The sequence below is a fragment of the Sorex fumeus genome, unplaced genomic scaffold (assembly GCF_029834395.1).
Source record: "Sorex fumeus unplaced genomic scaffold, SorFum_2.1 ptg000207l, whole genome shotgun sequence".
Taxonomy (NCBI): Eukaryota; Metazoa; Chordata; class Mammalia; order Eulipotyphla; family Soricidae; genus Sorex; species Sorex fumeus.
Genome location: NW_026606264.1, coordinates 2074035 through 2096271, shown reverse-complemented (window position 1 = coordinate 2096271; position 22237 = coordinate 2074035). Strand labels below are relative to the sequence as shown.

The following is a 22237-nucleotide window of genomic DNA, read 5'->3' as shown; positions in this document are numbered from 1 at the left end:
ATTTTGACCAGACCTTGGGTCCCGTGCCCTCAGGTGGTCTTTTGGTGGCCATGAAGCTATTGTTGACTTCCTCGGAGTTCCATTGCCATGACGACGCTTCCCCCATCCACATGTCTGCCTCAGTTCTGTGGGTTAAGAAATGCAGTTAATACTGGCTTGTGGTTATCAAACTTGGGCACCGTCACAAGGAACGAAGGAAACGCCAAAACCTCCTTCGCTCCCCTTTGGCGCAATTTTTTTTCTTTTTGGGTCGCACCTGGTGATGCACAGGATTTACTCCTGGGTCTGCACTCAGGAATCAGTCCTGGCAGTGCTCAGGGGACCATATGGGATGCTGGGAATCGAACCTGGGTCGGCCACGTGCAAGGCAAACGCCCTACCCACTGTGCTATCGCTCTCCAGCCCCCCTTTGGCGCAGTCTTGCTGGGCCCTTTTCCCTGGCACTTCTCAGCCCATAGAAAAAAGTGTGCCTGTTGCTTGCCTTAGCTTCTGTGTGTAACCCCGGGCCTCTCACACACATACATACGCACACATGCACACACAAGACCAGCCATCACTGCTGAGTCGCCTCCCGGCTAGTCAGTGTCTGGACGGGAAGGTGGTCAGTGGCACTCACAGTGCACAGGGACGATTTCTGGCTCCTGAATGTGTTTGGGGGTGGGTGTGATGCCAGGGAGGGCGTGAGGGTCAGCTGCCCGCAGGGCAAGTACCTGTCCCCTCTGCCCTCTGGCCCTGAATCTGCTGTTGTTTGTTTGTCTGTTTGGGATTGAGTTTTTGTGCAGGAATGGCACTTGGTGGGCTCAGGGGGCTGTGCGGGAGGCTGGGGGTCGCACTCGGGGTGGCGAGTGTCAGACTGGCAGCTCTCTGGGCTCCGGAAGCTGCTGTGGTCACTCCCGTGAGACAGACTCTCTCCTCTGCTCTTCAGAGATTTATCCCTGAGAACGAGTGCGCCTCAGAAGGCCCCACAGTGGGCTCGACAGTCAGGGCCCGGTAGTGGCCGCGGCAGCGTCTGACCACCTGACCATGAGTCTGCTGAGGCCCAGCGGGCTGAAGGCCCCCACCAAGATCCTCAAGCATGGGAGCTGGGCCCTGAAGGCGCCCTCGGCCGGTAAGTGCGCTCAGCCCGGGCCAGGGGAGACTCATTTCCACCCGGGAACCCCCTCCCGAGTCCTCGCCCGGGAAGGGCTCCCTGAGCTGTAGGCACGTTCATGGCTCTGGGGACAGCTCTCACACACGAGTCTCACGTTCTGTGACTTTAGTGTCACGGCAACTGGTGACAGCTGAGGCGACCAACACGCTCCCTCCTAACTGCTAGCCCCCTCGCCCGGGCTTGGGGACAGGCTGAGGGAGGTGGACTCACCTGGACTAAAGGGCCTCATTGCCGGCCGTAGCCACAGTACAGTGGGGAGGGCAACCGGCACCCCATGTGACTCTCCAGCCTCAACCTCACATGAGTGACCCTGAGCGCAGAGCCAGAAATAGGCCCTGCGGACTGGCTGGAGTGCTCCCCCCCTAAAAGAAAAAGAAGATGGGCCAGTGGACACAGCAGAAATAAGACACTGTGTTGGAGCTTTCTCCTGGCTTGGTCCATAGCATCACGGGGTGTGTCCAAAGATTTCCCCTCAGCTGCCCAAATATGACTGTGGCCTGGGATGCTGCAGTAGGTAGGCACGTCCCCTTCACGGCGGGCCCGGCCAGGCTTCACCACAAGCAGCCCCCGGCATTGGCTGGGAGTAGTCCCAAGCACTGCTGGGTGTGGCCACCCCCAACCACACTTTAACTGGACCTGGACAGGCCCTTCCTGACCCTTCTGACCCTTCTGACCCTTTCTGCTGTTCCAGCGGCTGCTCCCGTTGAGAAGTCCGTGCCTGGGGAGAAAACCCCCAGCGCCCCCTCCTCGGAGACGCAGGAGGAGTTTGTGGACGACTTCCAGGTCGGGGAACGAGTCTGGGTGAAGGGGAACAAGCCTGGATTCATCCAGTTCCTCGGGGAGACCCAGTTTGCCCCTGGTCAGTGGGCCGGGATCGTCTTGGACGAGCCCATCGGCAAGAACGACGGCTCAGTGGCGGGTGTGCGCTACTTCCAGTGCGAGCCGCTGAAGGGCATCTTCATCCGGCCGTCCAAGCTGAGCAGGAGCTGGCAGGCCGACGATGAGACCAACGGCCTGCAGCCAGCGCCTGCTGCCCAGGCCACACCGCCCCTGTCGGCCGCCCCGGCCCCTGCGGCCGCCCCGAAGGCACCCCAGCCCTCCGCGAAGGAGGCACCGGCCACCCCTCACATCAGCAACCTGACCAGGACGGCCAGCGAGTCCATCTCCAACCTCTCGGAGGCTGGCTCCCTCAAGAACGGGGAGCAGGAGCTGAAGCTCGGGGACCGGGTGCTGGTGAGTGCCGAGGGCAGCGGTCGCGGGTGGGTGTCCATTCGCCTGTCTGGTCCATCAGCTTTCCCAGACTCGCAGTTTGGGTGGAAGCACGAGCAGCCAGGACACCTGGTCCTGCAGTTTCCAGCGTGATGGATGCGTGCGGGGATGCTGCCAGTTTTACCAGTTTAGCCAAAACAGGGTGGAGGGGTCATGCCGTGGGGAGGCCGTGTGCTTTGGATGCCTCTGACCCGGGGTTTAAGTCTTGGTCCCATGTACAGTCCCCCAAGCACATCCCGGAGTGATCCCTGAGCACCAAGCCAGAAGTAAGCCCTGAGCACTCTGACTGTGACTCAAAAAACAAACCAATGAACAAAGTTGGAAATCGGTTCCATTGCTCTGGTTTGTGATGTTTGTGTTTGGGGCGTCACAGGGCTCACCCCGAGCCGCTCCAGGCCATTCCGTGCGCAAGCCCTGAGCCGTCTCTCCAGACGTGTGTGGTTTGGTGTTTGGGCCACACCTGGCCATGCTCAGGGCTTCCTCCTGGTGCTGAACTCAGGGATCTGGTAGGGCTCAGGGGACCATCTGGGGTGTCGGGGATGGACCCTGGGTAGGCCACAGGTAGGGACCCGTCTCCGGAACATTCTCAAGAGTATGTTTTGCTGTCTTGGTTGCTCGATCTTCAGACTCAGCACCTGCTCTTGGGTTTCTCTGAGCAGCTCCTGGAAGGCCTTCGGTGGGGGCGAGGGGGCACCCTTTGTAAGATGAGTTTCTGGTGGGGGTCACCAGGTCCCTGCACATGGCATCCTCAGTCCACCCCAAGCCCATTCCTCTGCACAGCTCCCCTAAGCAGAGGTGCTTGGCTGTAGACAACTGTTCTCCCCAGCAGAAGCACTCAATAACGCTTTCAGAACCCGTGGGAAGCGGCCGGGAAAAGTCACCTCGGGGACGTCTGAGGCGGGCGGCTCTGACCAGACAGACTGGGGGCTGGCCCGGAGCCAGTGGCTTCCCGGGGACCACAGGGATGGCCATCGCCAGGCCGGTGTCAGAGCTGTGGAGGCCGGAGAGGAGAGCTGTGCAGGCGCAGGGTGGCCCTCGGAGGGTCCTGGAGGGTCACGGTCAGGGTTCAGGGATGGCCAAAGAGTAACACGGGGAGGGAATTGGAGCTGGAGGAGACTCACGGTTTAAAGACTGTTTGGGGGGCTGGAGCAGTAGTACAGCAGAGAGGGCGTTTGCCTTGCACTCAGCAAACTGGGTTCCCCGGTATCCCATAGGGTCCCCTAAGCATCGCAGGAATGATTCCTGAATGCAGAGCCACGACTCACCCCTCAGCATCGCCAGGTGTGACCCAAAGACCCAAAGAAGAAAAAAGACTTTTTTTTTTAACTTGCATTCACAACCGTCCACACCCGGACATAGGGACACCAGTGTCGTTGGAACAAGGGAGCGGGGACACTGCCACTGGCTCTGCGGTGAATAACTCTGATCAGTTATTCATTTATTGGTGGTGGTGCTCAGGGCTGAGTCCTGGCCCTGTGCTCAGGGACCACATCCGGGCAGGTGTGTGCAAGGCCAACGCCCTGCCCGCTGTGCTGTTCCATCGCTCCATACCTCAGCTCGAGCACGCCTTTCAAAATGAAGTTTTTTGAGGGTTTTTTGGGGGGACCACAACCAGCATAATGGCTGTTTTCTGAAAGAAGAAGGGGGAAAAAAGAAAACCCAAACACTTTCTTTGGTCTTTTTCCTAATTCAAGGAAGGTTTGCTTGGCGCTCCACGGCCTAACGCAGCCGTGGTCAGGAGGCCGTGGCGAGTGGGGGCTGGCCTCGGGGCACCGAGGCGAAGCTCCCGTGCAGGGCTGGCGCCCTCCCGGCTCTCCAAAGGGCCTCCTGCCCTTTGCCCCATTCTTCCCTGCGCACAGGAAGTCCAGGTTCTGCGCCAGCTGGCCCCGATGTTTACGTGACTGACCTCGGAGGAGCCCTTCGGAGGCTCTGAGACGGCTGTTCCAGCCTTAGGCCTGTGGAAGGCGGTCCCCTGCCCCTGGCACTCCCTGTCACTGGCAGTGGACAGACTGCCCCCATGCTTGTGCTACTTTGGTTCTCTCTGGAGACTCAGGGACCCTCAGTGGGCTCACTGGAAATGCCCAGCTCTGACCTCAAGTCCCGTCTGTGCTCGCAAGTAGGCAGGGGTCGCAGAGCGGGACAGTCAGTCTTATGGTGTCTCAGAGCGGGAGGTCACTCTGTCCGTCCTGTGGCGTCTCAGAGCCCAACCGTGAAGAGCTTCTCCGGGCTGATGTGCGGTGGTTCTCCTGACCTTGGGAGATCACTTCCCTTCTCTCCAGCTGAGCTCTGACAGAATGTTCTGGAGACAGGCTTGCGGTAGTTTTGGGCAGATGATATTTCCAGGATATGAAGTCAGGGTCTTGAGAGACGTGACTGGCTTCCAGCTGTGCTGTTCCAGGAGGCTGTTTCCGGGTCAGGGACGGCATGTTCTGTGCCAAATTCTTCGCCGATGAACTTTGCAGCCTCTTCTCAGCCCAGGGCCGCCACCCCAGCCACCTGTCTCTTGTTCTTTTATTCCTTGTCACACTCACAGTGCCCAGGACCCACGCCTGGCCACGGAGGCTGTGCCAGGGCCTTTGCACATGGCACTTCAGGACTCACAGAGACAGTCCTGGGTGACGCTGCTACCCCTCGTGCTGCGAGTGACCCCCGAGCACGTGAACCCAGTCCTGCCCCAGACCCGAAAAAAGAAAACCGCGCTGTCAGGCATTATTAGTTGAGGTCTCTCTCTCTCTCTCTCTCTCTCTCTCTCTCTCTCTCTCTCTCTCTCTCTCTCTCTCCCTCTCCCCCCCCCCCGCTTTCTGTTTTGACTTTTTGGTTTTGGGGCCACTCCTGGCAGTGCTTATGGGTCACTCAGGCTTTGCACTCAGGAATCAGTCTTGGCGGGCTAGGGGGACCATCTTGGGTGCTGAAGATTGAACCCAGGGTGGCCACACACAAAGCCAGTGCCCTTCCCCCGGTGCTCTGGCCCTTTTTGTCAGCATTCCCGTCGGTGTCCAGCGCTGTGATTCTGTTTTGCTCTGCGTCCCGGGGGCCAAGCATCAAGCCAAGGCATAGTGAAGGAGAACTGGAAAATCAAACTCCGCTAAGATATGAGAACAGTCATTTTCCTCTAGCTGGTTTCTGGCTTAATTGTTCTCCAGCGGTGGGGTTGCCACGGCTCTGCTCCCACACCCACGGGGCAGCGACCCCCTCGCCACACCAGGTGGCTGGCCTGGGTCAGAGATTCCCAGGGGTGTGGTCAGCCAGGCCACCGGTGTAAGCGAGTGGGCGTGAACGCCGCTGCCTTGCATGGACACTGAGCAGCAGCGTCTGCTCACCCTGTAGGGGTTGCAGGGGGAAATGGCACCTTGACCTTTGGGGTTTCTTCCGGAAATCCCTACTCTGAAGCCAGAATGTTCCTTCGCGGGGGTGGGGGCGCTTTGCGCAGTCCAGAGTGCCTGACCCGCGTCCCTCTGGCAGGTGGGAGGCGTGGAGGCCGGTGTGGTGCGCTTCCTCGGGGAGACGAACTTCGCCAAGGGGGATTGGTGCGGCGTGGAGCTGGACAAGCCGCTGGGCAAGAACGATGGCGCCGTGGCCGGAACGAGGTGGGTCCTCCTGCCCCCCCAGACAGCCTGGGGCAATGCACGGTGCCCGGGAGGCGCTGAGGAGACTGCAGGCCACTTCACTTGGTTCTTAGGCGGGGCCACTTCCGGTGGCACTCGGGGACCCTGCAGGGATGTGGGGACAGCCTGGGGCTCCCACATGCAGCTGTGCTTGCCCGCAGGAACCCCCGGGCCTGCTGTCGCCCTTCAGATGCCGGGGAGGCTGCTTGGAATCGCCCTTGGTTTGCGCGGTGGGGGTGGGAGGCGTGCGAGGGAGTGTGTGTGTGAATGTATGAATGTGTGTGCTTCGGAGTGTGGATATGTATGTATGAGGGTGTGTGTATGTGAGCGTGTGAGTGTGGGGCTGTGAATGTTGGTGAGGGCATGAGCATGTGAGTGTTGGTGGGGGTGTGAGCATGTTTGTGAGGGAATGAGAGCGTGTCATTGTTGGTTTGAGAGCGTGCAAGTGTTGGTTGGGTGTGCGTGTGTGTGACTGGGGCTGTGGGAGTGTGGGAGTGTTTGTTGGGGTTTGAGTGTAAGTGTGTTTTTGTTGGGGTGTGAGTGTGAGTGTGGGACGTTGGGAGTGTGGGAGTGTTGGTTGGGGTGTGAGTGTGTGGGAGTGTGGGAATATCGGTTGGGGTGTGAGTGTGTGTGTTAGTTGGGGTGTGAGTGTGTGAGTGTGGGGCTGTGGGAGTGTTGGTTGGTGTGTGAGTGTGTAGGAGTGTGGGAATATCGGTTGGGGTGTGAGTGTGTGTGTTAGTTGGGATGTGAGTGTGTGAGTGTGGGGCTGTGGGAGTGTTGGTTGGGGTGTGAGTGTGTAGGAGTGTGGGAATATCGGTTGGGGTGTGAGTGTGTGTGTTAGTTGGGGTGTGAGTGTGTGAGTGTGGGGCTGTGGGAGGGTATGAGTGCTTGTTGGGGAGTGAGTGTGTGTGAGTTTGGGGCTGTGGAAATGTGGGTGTGTTTGTTGTGCTCTGAGTGTGTGTATGTTGGGGTGGGAGTGTGAGAGTGTGGGAGTGTTGGTTGGGTTGTGAGTGTGTGTGTTTCTTGGGGTGAGTGTGGGAGTGTTTATTGGGGTGAGAGTGTTTGGGAGTGTTGGTTGGGGTGTAAGTGTGTGTTAGTTGGGGTTTGAGTATGTGTGAGTGTGGGGCTGTGGGAGGGTATGAGTGTTTGTTGGGGAGTGAGTGTGTGTGAGTGTGGGGCTCTGGAAATGTGGGAGTGTTTGTTGGGGTGTGAGTGTGTGTATTTGTTGGGGTGGAAGTGTGAGAGTGTGGGAGTATTGTTTGCGATGTCAGTGTGTGTGTTCCTTGGGGTGAGTCTGGGAGTGTTTGTTGGGGTGTGAGTGTGTGTTGGTTGGGGTGTGAGTGTGTGGGAGTGTTGGTTGTGTGTGAATGGGTGTTTCTAGGGGAGTGAGTGTGTGCGAGTGTGGGGCGGCTGTGAGCATGTGGGAGTGTTTGTTGGGGTGTGAGTGTGTGTGTGTGTTGGGGTTTGAGTTTGTGGGAGTGTGGGAGTGTTGGTTTGGGTGTGAATGTGAGTGTTTGTTTTGGTGGAAGTGTGAGAGTGTGGGAGTGTTGGTTGCGATGTGAGTGTGTGTGTTTCTTCGGGTGAGTCTGGGAGTGTTTGTTGGGGAGTGAGTGTATGTGAGTGTGGGGCTGTGGAAATGTGGGAGTGTTGGTTGGGGTGCGAGTGTGTTTGTTGGGGTGAGTGGGAGTGTGAGAGTGTGGGAGTGTTTGTTGGGGTGTGAGTGTGTGTGAGTGTGGGGCTGTGGAAATGTGGGAGTCTTGGTTGGGGTGTGAGTGTGAGTGTGTGTTGGTTGGCGTGAGTGTGTGGGAGTGTTGGTTGGGGTGTGTGAGTGTGTGTGTTTGTTGGGGAGTGAGTGTATGTGAGTGTGGGGCTGTGGAAATGTGGGAGTCTTGGTTGGGGTGTGAGTGTGTTTGTTGGGGTGAGTGGGAGTGTGAGAGTGTGGGAGAGTTGGTTGGGGTGTGACTGTGTGGGAGTGTGGGGCTGTGGGAGCGTGTTAGTTTGTGGGGGTGTGAGACTGTGGGACTCAGTGGACTCCGCGGTCGGCGCCTGTCTCTCTTGCCAAAGGTGTCTTTTGTCCCCCCCTCCTCGTTGTCCGCAGGTACTTCCAGTGTCAGCCCAAGTACGGCTTGTTTGCTCCCATTCACAAAGTCACCAAGATCGGCTTCCCCTCCACGACGCCGGCCAAGGCCAAGGCGGCCCCCGCGAGGCGTGTGATGGCCACCACCCCCGCCAGCCTGAAGCGCCGCCCGTCGGCCTCCTCGCTCAGCTCCGTGAGCTCCGTGGCCTCATCCGTGAGCAGCAGGCCCAGCCACACGGGACTAGTAAGCAGCCCCCTCCCCGCCCTGTGCGATACTCAGGCCCCCACAGACTCCCAGGCCCCAGGGGCGAGAGGCGGAACAGGACCGGGTGGGCTGGGCAGCTCCGGGGGGCAGGCGAGTGGCTTCCCAGCCACCACCGGTGACAGGAGCAGGGATGGGCCTTTCCTCCGGTGCTCAGGGCTCGTCTCCGGCCCCAGGCTGCCAGCGATGAAGTGGGGAAGCTGAAGGGGGCGTCGGAGGGTCAGAGCAGGACCCAGGGACTCTGGGGAACGCTTGGCGCTTGGCGTTGCTTGTTTGCTCTCTCCGTCCCTCCCTGCTCCCTCCTGTCCCTCTGCACCCCTGTCGACACAGAGGGGCCTTGACTTCTGTCCATTGCGGGGCCGCAAGTCAAAGCTGGGGCCTCGTGGCTTCTCCCCTCACGTCTCTCTGAGTCCTAAACACTAAAGTGTGTCCGACTGTGCAAGGGTGTCCTGAGATATTGTCCACAGGGAAACGGGCCCACGATGGAGACGTGTCCCGGGGGGCTGGCTTTGCTGGGGGCTGCGCTTCCTGCCGCCCCCTCTGCTCCCTGCATTGACCCTCGATGCGGAAGAAGAGTGAGTGAGTGTGTGTGCAACGGAAGATACAAAACAGGTGACACGGGAACGGGAGCCAGGAGGCCGCGCGCCGTGGGCACAGGCCTGGGGCCAGTCCTGTCTCGCTCGACCACCACCAGGTTTCCCTGCCCTGCCTCCATCCTCACGTCCGACTCCTCCTTCCCCTCGCCTCGCCATTTAGGAGGGGAGCAGACTCAGAAGCCCCTCGCCTTCCCTCGCGAGCCAGCCCGTTTGTGGAATTCGGTTTTCTTTTTCTGCTTGACTGTGGGCCACACCCTGCAGTGCTTCAAGGGGCCGTTTGCAGTGCTGGGGTTGAGCCGGGGCCTCCCACATCCGAGCAAGAGCCCCACGCCTGAGCCGTATCTCCAGCCTCCCCCCGCTGTCTTGTTTTGTTCTGTTTTGGGGTCACACCTGGCAGAGCCCAGGGCTTTCTCCCGCCTCTGTGCTCGGGATTATTCCTGGCGGGCCTCCGGGATTGAGCCTGGGCAGCGCTGGGGCTTCGCTCTCCAGCTCTTTGGCCCCTGCCTTGCATATCTTTACGCAGGGTGGAGCTCACTCCTACACTGCACATCACCGTTAGCACATATGACAAGAATATAGAATGAGTCTGTGTGGCTTCATGGAAGTATACACCCACAACGTAATTCCATACGTGCACACACAAGCGTTCACACACACACAGGCACTCATACATGTACACGTAGTGCATACCGTATATACACAGGCTGATGGGTATATACACACAGGCACGTACCTGCATAGACAGAACGCGCGCACGCACACAGGTGTGTGTAGACATGCCCACAGGAACGTACGTGCACGCATACATACATGCACACAGGTCCGTGCGTGCCCTGGGGGAGCCTCCCGGTTCGCGTGTTGGCTGAGTTGCTCTTCTGAGGTACCAGGCTCCCACAGAGGGTCCGGCCTTGCTGGCATGGAGCCTGGGGCCTCACACACCATGCGCAGGGCAGAGGCTTTGGCATCAACATCCTGAGTTCAGCTCGTGGCCCCGACCTTGCCCAGCCCCTCAGCACCGCCTCCCCCCATACCAGGGGTGCTGCTTTCTCCCTGCTCCGGCGCCTGAACCTCGCAGTCTCGTCTCCACGGTTGGCTGAAAGAAGCCGTTCGCTCCCGTGCTTGTTTCCTCAGGGAGCTGTCTCGGGCCCAGGAAGCGCGTGCGTCCAGCCGGCCCCACCCGCTCAGGCCAGGAGGCTCGGGGAACACCGCCGCCCACCTTTCCTAGTTTATTTTTGCTCTTTGGTTTTGGGGCTCACCTGGCAGTGCTCAGGGACTCCAGGCGTGGTGCTTGGGGGCTGCTCCCGGTGGAGGGGGTTTGAGCCCAGGTCTTGGTGGAGACCCCCAAGGCTGTCAAGCTCTTCCCAGCCACCCCTTGAAATCAGAGTTGACTGCAGTTCCCGGCAGCACTGCACATGGCTGGGCCCGAGAGCTCGTGTGCTCCTAGAAATTTTATTTATTTATTATTTGGTTTTGGGGCCACACTCAGGGGTGCTCAGGGCTTATTCCTGGCTCTCTGCTCTTGGGGTCACTCCTGACAGTGCTGGATCTTGAACCTCTGAAAGCACCTTCCATCCCCCAAAAAAGAAATCTCTTTGGCCCTGGGGAGAGCATTTAATCTGACCAATATACTTTAAGTGTATTGGGGAGTCACGGCCAGATCCTTACGCAGAGGCAAGGATGACCCGCTCCCCGGACAGAACCAGGTAGCTCGAGAGTTCGCAGCAGGCAAAGCAGCAGTGGACAGCCTGGGCCCTGCTGGGCCTGTCAGTCAGCAGGCAATTGGCAGCAGCTCAGATGATGCAGGGAAGCGGCAAGAGCAGGGCGATGGGTCAGGCGTGGCCGGGCAGAAGGAGCAGACGTCCTCGGCCACCCCCGCCCCAGCGCCCGCCACCGTGTGCCTGAAGAATGAAGACCAGGTCCCGCTGTGTCCCCGCCTGCAGGGGCCGTTGTGCCGCAAGGAAACTGGTCTGCAGAGCGACCATGAGTGACCACGAGCCCAGGACAGAACGGACAGGACCCCCGGTCCCCGCGGCCCTCCAGCCCACTCCCCTCCCCTCCTCACTGTCTTTGCCTCTTCTCTCCTTCCCTTTGTGCTTGGTCTTCCCCTGAGCTGCCCTTGCTGTCCTGCTCGCTGGGCGTGAGCCCTCACACATGCTCACCCACCACTTGTTCCTTTTTTTCCTGGATTTTGGGCCACACCCCAGCAATGCTCAGGACTTCCTCCGGGCTCTGCACTCAGGAGTCACTCCTGGTGGGCTCGGGACCCTATGGGGTGGGTACCTGGGATCCAGTTCGGGCAGCGGCGTGCAAGGCCAGCGCCTTCCCCGCAACTTTACCATTCTAGCCTCTCATCCCCCCTTTTGAAGGCAGATGGCACAGGGGTCTTTTATGGGGTCACACCCAGTGACCCTCAGGGGCACGGGGCCATTCCCAGAGACAAGAGTCTCTGGTTACTGCTATTCAGGCCTGGGGCGGGTGCTGGGGAGAGCGAGGTGAGCTGAAAGGAAGAGGAAGAGAGAAGGGCCAGGCTGCCCTGGGAGACCCTGACGGACCTGCAAGGCTGAAGATGCTGGAGCCGGCCTCAAGCTCATGCCAAGGGCTCAGCCTTAAGGAAGCTCAGGCCAGAGCGGGCTGTGGAGGGGGCTGCCTCCGGCTCTGCAGAAGAGTCTCTGGATTCCCACGAGGCCCGAGGTCAGTGGAGCCCAGGTCCCGTCCAAGGACCTTCGGGAAGGTTTCAAGACGCTTCTGCTGAGAGTCGCTGGCCCATATGCACGGATGCAGCGCTGCTCCATCTGCTTTGCTGAGGATAGCCGTGTGCATGCCCGCGTCCGCCACCCCCACCCCCTTCACGTCTCTTTTTCCTTTGCAGTTGCCAGAAACCTCCTCTCGCTATGCCTGCAAGATCTCCAGCACAACCGCCCTCCAGGAGGTGCTGAAGGAGAAGCAGCAGCACATTGAGCAGCTGCTGGCCGAGCGAGACCTGGAGCGGGTGGAGGTGGCCAAGGCCACGAGCCATGTGGGGGAGATAGAGCAGGAGCTGGCCCTGGCTGGGACGGGCACGACCAGGTGACGTCTGTGCAGACGGCAGTGCCGGGGCCAAGAGACGCTTGCGGCAAATGCTGGGCGCGACCTTGGTGCAGGCGGTGCAGGGAGAGGCCGTGGGTCCCCGTCTGCCGTCGTTGCGGTGGCATCCGGCGCGTGGTTTGATCGCATGCACCTTCTGCTCACCCCGTGGGGGTTCAGGGAGCGCCGAGTTATCCCCGCTGGTGCTTTCGTGGTGTGGTTCCCCCCCCGGCCTTCCAGAAACGCTGCGGCTTAGGTGGGAGACGTGTTCAGCATGCCGCGGTGGCAGGTGGCGGTGCCAGCCCACAGAGGGCTGTCGGGGGTGGGCGAGGACACTCACGCGCAGTTGCCTCCACAGCACGTCCTGGAGCTGGAGGCCAAGATGGACGAGCTGCGGGCCATGCTGGAAGCGACCGACTGGGAGAAGGTGGAGCTGCTGAACCAGCTGGAGGAGGAGAAGAGGTGAGGCCGTGCCAGGAGCTGGGGGGCTGCCTCGGGTGGGGTGCTCCTGGCCTTCCAGGGCTGTGAGAACCACAAACTAGCGGGTGCCCAGTCCTGAGAGTGGCCTCATTGGGGGGGATGGGGGGAGCTCACTGGAGCCCAGCCACCCCCGGCCCTCCCTGCTGTGTCCACGTGGCCTGGTGTTCAGGAGACCTGTGCTGGGTGGCCGGGAACTGTCGTATCCCAGTGGGGCCCTGTGGGAGTCCCTGGGGTTAATCCTGGGCGGGAGGAAACCCGCAGCACCCATGGGGCACGGCAGCAGACAGGCAGGGCTCAGGCCAGGCTGCAGACAGACGGACACGGGGTGCCGGCCAAGACGGTCTTCTCAGATGGGCTCCCGGCAGTGTGGTGCCCAGGGGCACTGCCAGTGCCCGGCTCAGCCCCTCAGCTCCACATGCCGAACTCGCCACGTCCCCTGGGAGCCCCTCCTGCCCCCCCGCCCTGGCCCCGAGTCATTTGCTGCTTCTCCCCCAGGGGCTCAGTTGTTGTCCCGATGCGGGGACAGGCGCTGGCTGGGAGGGACTGGCATGCGCACCTGGTCAGTCTCTAACCACCTCTGTTAGCTGCGAGGCAGAAAAGGCTGATATGGCACTGCGCCTGGCGTTGGCTCGACAGAGCTTCCTCCTGTAGCCTGCGGGTACCACCCAGTGCTCACAGCCGAGGGGACTCGCTGACTTTGTTTTTTTTCTTTTTGGGTCAATCCAGCGATGCTCCCTGCCTCGGCACTCAGGAATTACTCCTGGCATTGCCCAGGGGACCATAATGGGATGCTGGGAATTGAACCCGGGACGGCCACGTGCCAAGACAAATGCCCTGTCCGCTGTACTCTCGCTCTGGCCCTCGCTGACTCTCTCAGCCCTCCTGTGTGTGGAGGCGGGGGCTGGGTCAGGCGCGCATCTAGAGGATGGTGGCCCTCATGGGGGGCAGCAGTGACGCCCCTCACAACTCTCCCTCTCCCCCACAGGAAAGTGGAGGACCTCCAGTTCCGAGTCGAAGAGGAGTCCATCACCAAAGGCGACCTGGAGGTAAAGCCCGGGCAGGTCCCAGAGGCTTGCAGGGTGCAGGCAAGGATGCGGGGTGGCCTGGCCGACCCCGCTGGGACCACTTCTGCTGGAGACTCAGAATCAGACAGGGATACCAGGGGTCATGCACCTGGCAGGGCCCGGCGGAGGCACCTCTGCTCCTTGGGGCCGGAGGCTGCTGTTGATGAGCGTTTTCCTCTCGTTCTGACAGTTGGGTCTACGCCTTTGCCTCAGCTTTGATTTTCAGTCGAGCAGCACAAATCAAATCCTTTAGAACCCCAGTTTATTGGAAGGTATTCCTTAAAACAAGAAAAAGCAAACAGTCAGTTTGCAAAAGAATAATTTCTATTTCTGCTTCTTTTCCTTCCTGTTTTAAGTTCATGGAAATTTTGTTTTCCCACCAGAAGGAGGTGAAGGCCCTGCAGGCGGCCTCCGAGAAGCTCGCCAAGGAGAACGAGGGGCTGAGAACTAAGCTGGACCATGCCAACGAGGAAAACACGGACGTGATCGCCCCGTGGAAGTCCAAGCTGGAGACGGCCATCGCCCCGCACCAACAGGCCATGGGCGAGCCGAAGGCGTCCGTGAGCCGGGGCGTGGGCGCCGAGGCGGCCGAGCTGGCCGAGCTCAAGATGCAGATGGAGAGGCTGCAGTTCGAGTACCAGCAGGAGGTAGAGAACTCGAAGGCCCAGCAGGTGGCTGAGCGTGCAGCGCACGCCTTTGAGCTGCAGACGCTCAGGTCGCGGCTGGTCAGGACAGCCCAGGAGCAGAAGAACAGCCTGGAGGCCGCGCGGGCCAAGCTCGACCAGACCGAGGACCAGCACCTGGTGGAGATGGAGGACGCCCTGAACAAGCTGCAGGAGGCCGAGACGAAGGTAACGCACCTGGAGGGGTTGCGGGCCATGTGTAGGCAGCAAGCCCAGGCCCTGGCCGACGCCACGGCGCAGCTGGAGGCCACCCAGCAGAAGCTCTTGCAGCTCGATGGGCTCCGAAAGGCCAGTTCCGAGGTCAATTGGGAATGGAGAAGCTCAGGCAGCAGCTCCAGGTGGCTGAGCAGCAGATTCAGGAGTTAGAGAATGCAAAGCGGGCCGAGAGTGGCAGGTTGGTACCCGGGTGCCCTCGCCCACTTCCACGCTCGCTCCCTGCATGCTGTGTGTCTGTCTGCTCGCCGCCGTGTTCCGGCTTGGTGCTGACAGGTCTCCCGGTCACGTCCCGTGCGGTTCCCTCTGATGGGACTGAGAACGTGTCGGCACGATTCTGGGACTGTCATTGGTCCCCAGCACCCAGATGCCGTGCAAGCCTTGGCCCCGGCTAATTGGGCCCGTCTGGGGTCTTTCTGAAACTGAGAACTCTTCACAAGGCCAGTGAGAAAACAAGATAGGAGCCCCCAAAGCAAACCTCTGCCCCCCCCCTTGGGCCCCCTGCGTACTCGCCGAGTCCGCCCAGACCCTTGGGCTCGAGTCTGGCCGCAGGGTTCTTTCCCTGACCTTGCTGACCACCTGCTCGTGTGACTGGCTTTGCCAACCTCTCCCCGAGGCGCCTCAGTTTCCAGCTGGTGCTCAATGCCTCTGAGCCTCTGAGCTCCCTCAGGGCTGGTGACGTGGCCCATCTTGGTATTTCTCATTGCCGGCCCCTCCCTGCCTGCAGCACAAGCCCCTGCCCAGCCCTGCAGAGATTTCATCCCTTTCAGCCTCTAAGGGGTGCTTGGGCCAAGTCCGCCTTCCAGCATGGCCTCCTGCTGGCCACGGACATGGACTCTCATGGTAGCCCTGACCCTGGGGAAGGACAAGACAGTGAGATCTGGGCCAAGCCGAGGAAGCTGCAGTTCTCACCCAGGAGCCCCTTGGAAAAATGCCCTTTAACTCCTATAGGATTGTGGTGGCAGGACGCACCCTCCCAGCCGCCCCCCACCGACCCCCATGGCGCTGTGCGCTTTGTTGAAGAAACTTCTCTGTTGGCCAAGATGGAAGGGCTGTGGGATTTGTAGACAGGACTGACAGACATAACAGAAGGACCCAGAGACCCCCGGGAGTTCCTCTCAGGACTCAGGACTCCTTAGCTGACATTCCAGAAACAAACAGAATCAATTCCTAGGACACAGCAGGGCATAGTTGAACCACTTGTTCGCATCAAGATGTAACAAACGTCACGTTCTGCTGTCTAGTGGATTAGAGGTTCTTCAATTTAAATTTCATATTGAAACCCCTCAAACTTTTAAAGTCACAGACAAGAAACTACAAGAAAGTAAATCTTGGGGGCCAGAGTGATAGTACAGTGGGAAGGGCATTTGCCTTGCACACGGCCTACGTGAGTTCGATCTCCAGCATCCCATAGGGTCACTGTCATTGTCACTGTCCTCCCTTTGTTCACCAATTAGCTCAAGCGGGCCAAAAAAAAAAAAAAGATAACATTTTCTTCCCTCCCTTCCCTCCCTTTCCCTTTCTTCCCTGTTTCCTCCCTCCCTCCTTCGTATCCTTAGCCTCCCTCCTCCCTTGCTTACGTCCTTCTTCCTCGCCAAGCCATGCTCTCGGCTCTGGGGTCCTCCCGCCCAGCAGTAGTGGGTCTTTCAGCTTGTGGACCGATCTCAGGCTCGCCCAGTGGTGCTGCAGTTCCAACTCGGGCCTGGTGTGTACTCCAGCCCTTTGTGCCGTCTCCCCGCCCCTGGAAAGTCAGTCTTTCTCATAGGCTTTCTTATTTTCTGGTCACTCCAAATGTAGGTCTAGAAAACGCCTCTGTTTGAGCCGTTTTCAGTAACCACTAGACAGTCATCACCAGAACTGACGGCGCCAAGGCCTTGGCTTTGAGAACTTCAGGCAATCGCACTCACCTCACGCCTCTGTTTTTCGGGGTTGTGTTGGGTCATGGGCTTCTCATACGTGCTTTCTGTTTTGTTTTCCCCTTCCTGTTCCTGTTCGTCCCCTTGGTCCATTCACTCCATCCTTGTCTCTCTGGTAGGCCGAGAGCCTGGCCGAGGAGCTGCAGGGGAAGGAGCTAGCGCTTCGTAGTCTTCAGGAGAACTTGAACGAAGTCAGTCGAGTGAAGGAGGCTTTGGAGAAAGAGCTTCGGAGTTTGGTGAGTACCAGGGGAGTCGGACGCTGATCTTTACATTGCTGAGGGCAAAGCGAAGCCTCCTCAGGCGAGCTCGGCCCTATCGCCTCTGAGGCTCACATTGTGTGTGTGTATGTGCTGGTGAGCAGAGTCGCCGTGTGTGTGCGGGTATGTTTGTGTGTTTGTGTGTTTGTGTGCATTGTATGCGTTGTGTGTGTGTGTGCGCGCGTGTGTGCTGGGGGCAGGCAGGGGGCCCACAGCTGATGGTGGCCCCCGGCTCCCCGCAGGGGGAGAAGGTGGACGTGAGCCGCAGCCAGTCCCAGGCTCTGCAGGCCGAGCACGCCAAGTCCACCACGGAGAGCCAGGCGCAGCACGAGGAGGCGCTGCAGGCCCTGCAGAAGCTGCGGCTGCAGGCGGAGGAGAAGCTGCAGGCGGTGCAGGCGGAGAACGGGAGCCTGCTGCGGGAGGTGGCCGAGCTGAAGACGCAAGCCGACAAGGCCAAGGTGTGTGGGCGCAGGGCCGCCGTCTCGGGGTCGGGCTCTGTTGGGGGCCTCGGCCTGCAGCCTCAGACACTTCCTCCGCCCGTGGGCGCCTGTGAAAGCCAGAAGGGGGTTGCTCCCGGGGCGCCCGGCAGAGCACATAGAAGCCCAGGGACCCCAGCTTGGGTTGTCCGTTTTGTCTTTAGCTTGCTCAGTAAGTTCAGGCCTTTGTGTTTTCACTTGATTGCTCAAAGGCATTTTTTAGTGTATCAGAGAAATGTTAAGGTTCGAAGCTCAGTGGGGAGAAATAGAGCAGCTAGAATAGTGCAGTGAGAGGGCACTTGCTGTGCACGTGACCCACCGGGGGGATCCCCAGCATCCCCCATGGTCCCCCAAGCACCCAGGAGGAAGCCGTGACCTCTGCCGAGTGTGAACCCCAAAACAAAAAGGAAAATAATGTACACACACATATATGTGTGTACATACATAACATGTACATATGTGTACATCTTTATATCCATATAATAAGTGTATTTTAATTCATATGTACATATTTTGATACATTTTCAGTTTTACACGCTTGGTCCCATGTATAGTTTATACATATATGTGCTTGTATATATATGTGTGTGTATACATATCTATAAGCCAATGCAAAGAAAACGGAAGCGAGCTTACATCAGAGGAAACCAGGGCTGCTGAGCGGCGGCCATGGCCCGCGTGTGTGTTGGTGCCCGGCCTCTTTCCACCACGCACCAGAGCCAGGGCTACGTCTCCTCTCTGGACCACCTGCACGGCCCAGTTCTGTGGCCAGCAGCCTCGTGTGCATGCTCAGGTCAGCCCCATTCCGGCAACCTGACCGTCAGCGGTCAGCTGCCCAGCGCACACCAGTAGCCTGCTGCAGCTCATGGCTGCTGAGCTGGACAGAGAAGATAGCCCTTGCTGCAGAAAGTTCTGGAAAGTACATGGCGGTTAAACTATGGTGTGCATTGAGACTCAGAAAAGAAAACGCACAACCCATTGCTGACGGGCAGGGAGAGCAGGTGAGGGAGACCCTGGCCCGTGTGCGGCCACTCCTCCTGGAGCCTCTGGGCCCCTCCCAAATTACTGCAAACACTGCCTCCCATTGTTCATCGATTTGCTCGAGCGGGCCCACTAATGTCTCCATTTTGAGACTTGTTGTTACTGTGTTTGGCAAGCAAAACCTGTTGGCTTCAGTCTCCAAAGCTTGGTGGATTAGTCTGGATTTTCTATAAAGTGTATAACTTTTGGGACTAAGTCCATTTCCTGCCTCTGTTTGTCCCTGTGAAAATCGTTTGACCAGCAGTGGTTGCTTTTGCCTTCCCCTTCTGCACAAAGTTCAAAAACAAAATACTTTTTGTAGTTCTCTGAATTGTACTGAAAACTAGTTTTTTAATGCATCCCTTCTATGACAGTGATGGATTTTATAATAGAATAATTGAAGTGGGGGGAAAAAATCTTATGCCCCAACGTCAAGATCCAACTGTACTTAAACCTTCCGGGGAGCTGTCAGGAATAATTTAAGACGGCATTTCAAAAATAAAATGGCTGATAGTAAGAATGGGTAGTGCTGCCTTGTACTCGGCCAACCCGGGTTGATCCCCAGCATCCCGTATGGTCCTCCGGCCCTACCAGCAGTGATCCCTGAGCACAGAACCCTGAGCGAGCCCAGAACACCTCCAGGTGTGGGGCCCCCATCCACAAAAAAGGCAGGTAGATATGTTGACCCTGTGAAGCTGTTTCAGCCTCTCCATCCTGCGTGTGTGTGTGCGTGTGTGTGTGTGAGTGTGTGAGTGTGTGCGCGCGCATATACACGCGTGTGCAGGTAAGACTACTCTGCCATTTTCATTTCTGGTATTTAGGCCACATTAAGTGCTTGGCTTGCTTGTGCCTGCTTGATCTCATTCTTGTTTCCGTTCTTCCCCGCTTTTGTTTCTGTAGTCATTAACTTACCTAATAACATCAGAGGAAATTGAGCTGATGTCAGAGGATCTCAGGGCCCTGAGGTCAGAGAATCAATTGCTGGCGAAGGAGAAGCTCTCTCTGAAGTCAGAGAGAGAGTCATTGCTATTGAAGTTGAAGGAAGCGGAGGCCAAAAACTCTTCGCTGCGGGAAGAGCAGAGGAAACTCTGGCTGTTGAACCAAGCCATACGCTGCGACAAGGAGAAGGTCATCGAGGCCAGGCGGGCCGCAGAGAAGCTCTGGCAGGAGGAGCGGCTCGGCGGAGAAGCCCTCGAGGCGGAGAAAGAGAAAGTGCTGGAAGAGGGCAGGGCGGTGCAGGAGGAGCTCCAGAGGGTGCGCGCGGAGAACGACGCCCTGCAGGTCGCCAAGGTGGGGCTGCAGGCCCTGGTGGAGGAGCTGCAGATGAGCAAGAGCGGCCTGGTGGCCGAGTGTAAGAAGGGCCTGGAGGAGAGGGGCCAGCTGGAGGAGCATGCGAAGAAGCTGGTTCTGGAGAACCTATCCCTGGCCAAGGACAAGGACAACATCATCCAGAAGCTGCAGTGCTCCTATGAGGAGCTGGCTCGGGATCAGAAGTCGCTGGTGCAAGAGATCGCGGAGCTCACGGCCGAGAAGAAGTCGGTCCTCGAGAATCAGTCGGCCCTCGAGGCGGCGCTGCAGGAGGCCTGGGACGCGGCCCGCAGCCTGGAGAAGACACACGCCAGCATGCTGCAGGCCAAGGAGGCGCTTGACGCCGAGCGGCAGGAGGAGTGCCGGCGGCTGGCGGAGGACAGGCTCGCGGCACAGCAGGCCCTGGTGCAGGAGCGGGAGGCCCGTGCCCAGGAGACCCAGGCGGCCGCCCACGAGGCCAGCCAGCTGCGAGGCCGCCTGGGGCTGCTGGAGCAGGAGGTGGAGGAGCTGCGGGCGCGTGCCCAGGAGCTGCAGGCCGAGCACCTGGACCTGGTGGAGGAGAAGGCGCGGTCAGACAAGAAGGTGGCCGAGATCCTGCGGGAGAAGGAGCAGCTGGCCGGCAGTTACTTCCTCCTCCAGAAGGAGGTCAGTCGGCTGGCCCAGACCAGCAGCCACGTCTCGGCCAACCTTCTGGAGGCCCAGAAGGAGAACCGCGGTCTGAGGAAGGACAAAATAAGGCTCGCCGTTAAAATCAGAGAGCTCGAGACGCTGCCGGCATTCACGGTAAAGTGGAGCAGGCCCCACCCCCGTTGGCCCCAGGCACCCCCTTTTAGCGGTTAAGAGGATTGCTCTTCGTCGGCACAAGGAGCGGTGGATCCCCACGGAACCCGTGTGTCACGGGCTGTTTGCTGCGGGCGCAGGGACAGCTCGTCACCACGTGCCTGCTGACCTCTAGGACAAGGCATAAGCTGTGAATAAAACCAAAAAGGACAGTATGTTCATTTCCGGGGGGAGTTCTCACGGAAGATTGCACTGTGGCTCTTCAAGACGTAAGGGAAGTCATGAGAGAGGCACTAAGTTGTAAAGTAAAGCGGTGTCTTCTGGGGGTACTTTGAGCGGTTGCCCTGAGTCTGCTCACTTGGGACTCGGGGGTGCCCTGTGCCACCAGCAGTGTGCCCGGTGCAGGGCGGCCTGGACTCGAGGGTGCCTGGTGCCGGGCAGGTGTTCTCTCTTCCCAGCTCACTCAGGGTTTGCCTTTCTCCCACTCCCACACCTGTGCTCACGGCTCACATCTCCTCTCCTTCCTTTCCCCCCTCCCCCCAACGCTTTCCAACCAGGCCTGCTTAGCTGTCCGCTCATGTCATTTTTATTCTGTGTGAGGAATGGAGGCTCTTGGGAGCACTAGGCTGTTTCGGGGCATCAGTCTTGCCGCTGAGCGGTTTAGACGTGAGTCCCCGCGGGGTGAGCGGCGCCCAGCGGGGGCCGGAACCACTGTGGCAGGTTTGTGTGGCGTTTCGCGCTGTGCTCTGCCACTGCGGCCAACCCCTCCCTGGCCCCCCAGCCTGGCTCAACGAGGTTTCTCTCTCCAGGCTATGCAGACAGCGGAAGATGCCAGGCATTTTATGGAACAACTGTCCCAAGAGAAGACAGAGACCCTGGCCTCCCTGGAGGACACCAGGAACACCAATGCAAACTTGCAGAATGAGGTGGGTGATGGTGGTGACCAGGGCGTGTAGGCCCGGCCTCAGCCTTGAGAGAAACTATATCCTGGGCCAGAGCGATAGCACAGCGGGGAGGGCGTTTGACTTACACACGCCAGACCCAGGTTCAATCCCCGGCATCCCATATGGTCCCCTGAGCACCGCCAGGAGTAATTGGTCCCTGGTTCTCGCATGGGACAGGAGGGGAAGTGTACCCCTGCATGACCCCTGTATGACCCCTGGGGAGGTGCTGCGCGGAGTGACCACACAGGATCCGGGGGACATGGGGCGGCCTGGCGAGATCACTGAACAGCTGACCACTCCCAGACTGCTCGGAGGAGCAATGAGCCCGGCAGGGACTGGACGCCCCAGTTAGCTCGCCCAGAGCCTGGGCCGGGACAGGAAGAGAAGCCACATGTGTTGACATACACAGCGTCTCAAGGCTCTTTGATGACCGTGAGAAGGCCAGCCACTGCCCTCTGACCACACAGCCCCACTTTCCTGGGCTCGAGTGACTGCTGATGGCCTGGACTGCTCCTCCCTCGCCAGGAGTGATCCCTGAGAACAGAGCCAGGGCTTAGTCCCCACCCCACCAAACAAACCAAACTGACTACCCACAAAGGTTATAGATAAGCATGTATACATACACAGACATGTACATATGTATATATGCGTGTATGCTTCAAAAGAGTCGGGGAATATCTACCATTTAAGATATCCGAGAATGGGGCCGGAGCTATAGCACAGCAGGTAGGGTGTTTGCCTTGCATGTGGCCAACCCAGGTTCCATCCCTGGCATCCTATATGGTCCCCGAAGCACAGCCAGGAGTAATTCCGGAGTGCAGAGCCAGGAGTCACTCCTGAGCAACGCCCGGTTGTGACCCCAAAATCCCCCCTCCCAAATTAATTGATGAATTAAAATAACAGAAGCCAAAAAGAAGGAAGCTGAGGAAGAAGGGACTGTGCTCACCTGGCACCCGTGAGAACCAGGGCCCGGGCACCTGCTGCCAGAACCCCACCCCCACACGCTCCCAGCACAAGAGGTGATGCTTACGGAGTGAAAGGCCCCTTGGACAAGGACACATCCCTTCAGTCAAG

The 22237-nt window shown here is 59.0% G+C and overlaps 2 protein-coding genes across 2 annotated transcripts in view; one reads left to right on the top strand and one right to left on the bottom strand.

Annotated features, from left to right (window-relative positions):
* Positions 1-1023: 1023 nt before the first annotated feature.
* LOC130017647 (CAP-Gly domain-containing linker protein 1-like) lies at positions 1024-21142 on the top strand (the record flags this gene model as incomplete). Its single annotated transcript, XM_056108370.1, is given in 15 exon segments — positions 1024-1108; positions 1842-2383; positions 5882-6006; positions 8123-8345; positions 11829-12006; positions 12009-12025; positions 12381-12484; positions 13488-13545; positions 13947-14544; positions 14547-14647; positions 16498-16602; positions 16887-17093; positions 19032-19688; positions 19734-20222; positions 21029-21142. Coding segments are annotated over 15 exon segments (3603 nt in total), but the record flags the coding sequence as incomplete, so codon positions are not given.
* Positions 10881-22237, bottom strand: part of SNED1 (sushi, nidogen and EGF like domains 1) — a 537305-nt gene continuing 525948 nt past the window's right edge. Inside the window, exon 28 of the mRNA XM_056108416.1 lies at positions 10881-10893. The gene's annotated coding sequence lies outside the window, so the exon portion shown is untranslated. The remainder of the gene's footprint in view (positions 10894-22237) is intronic.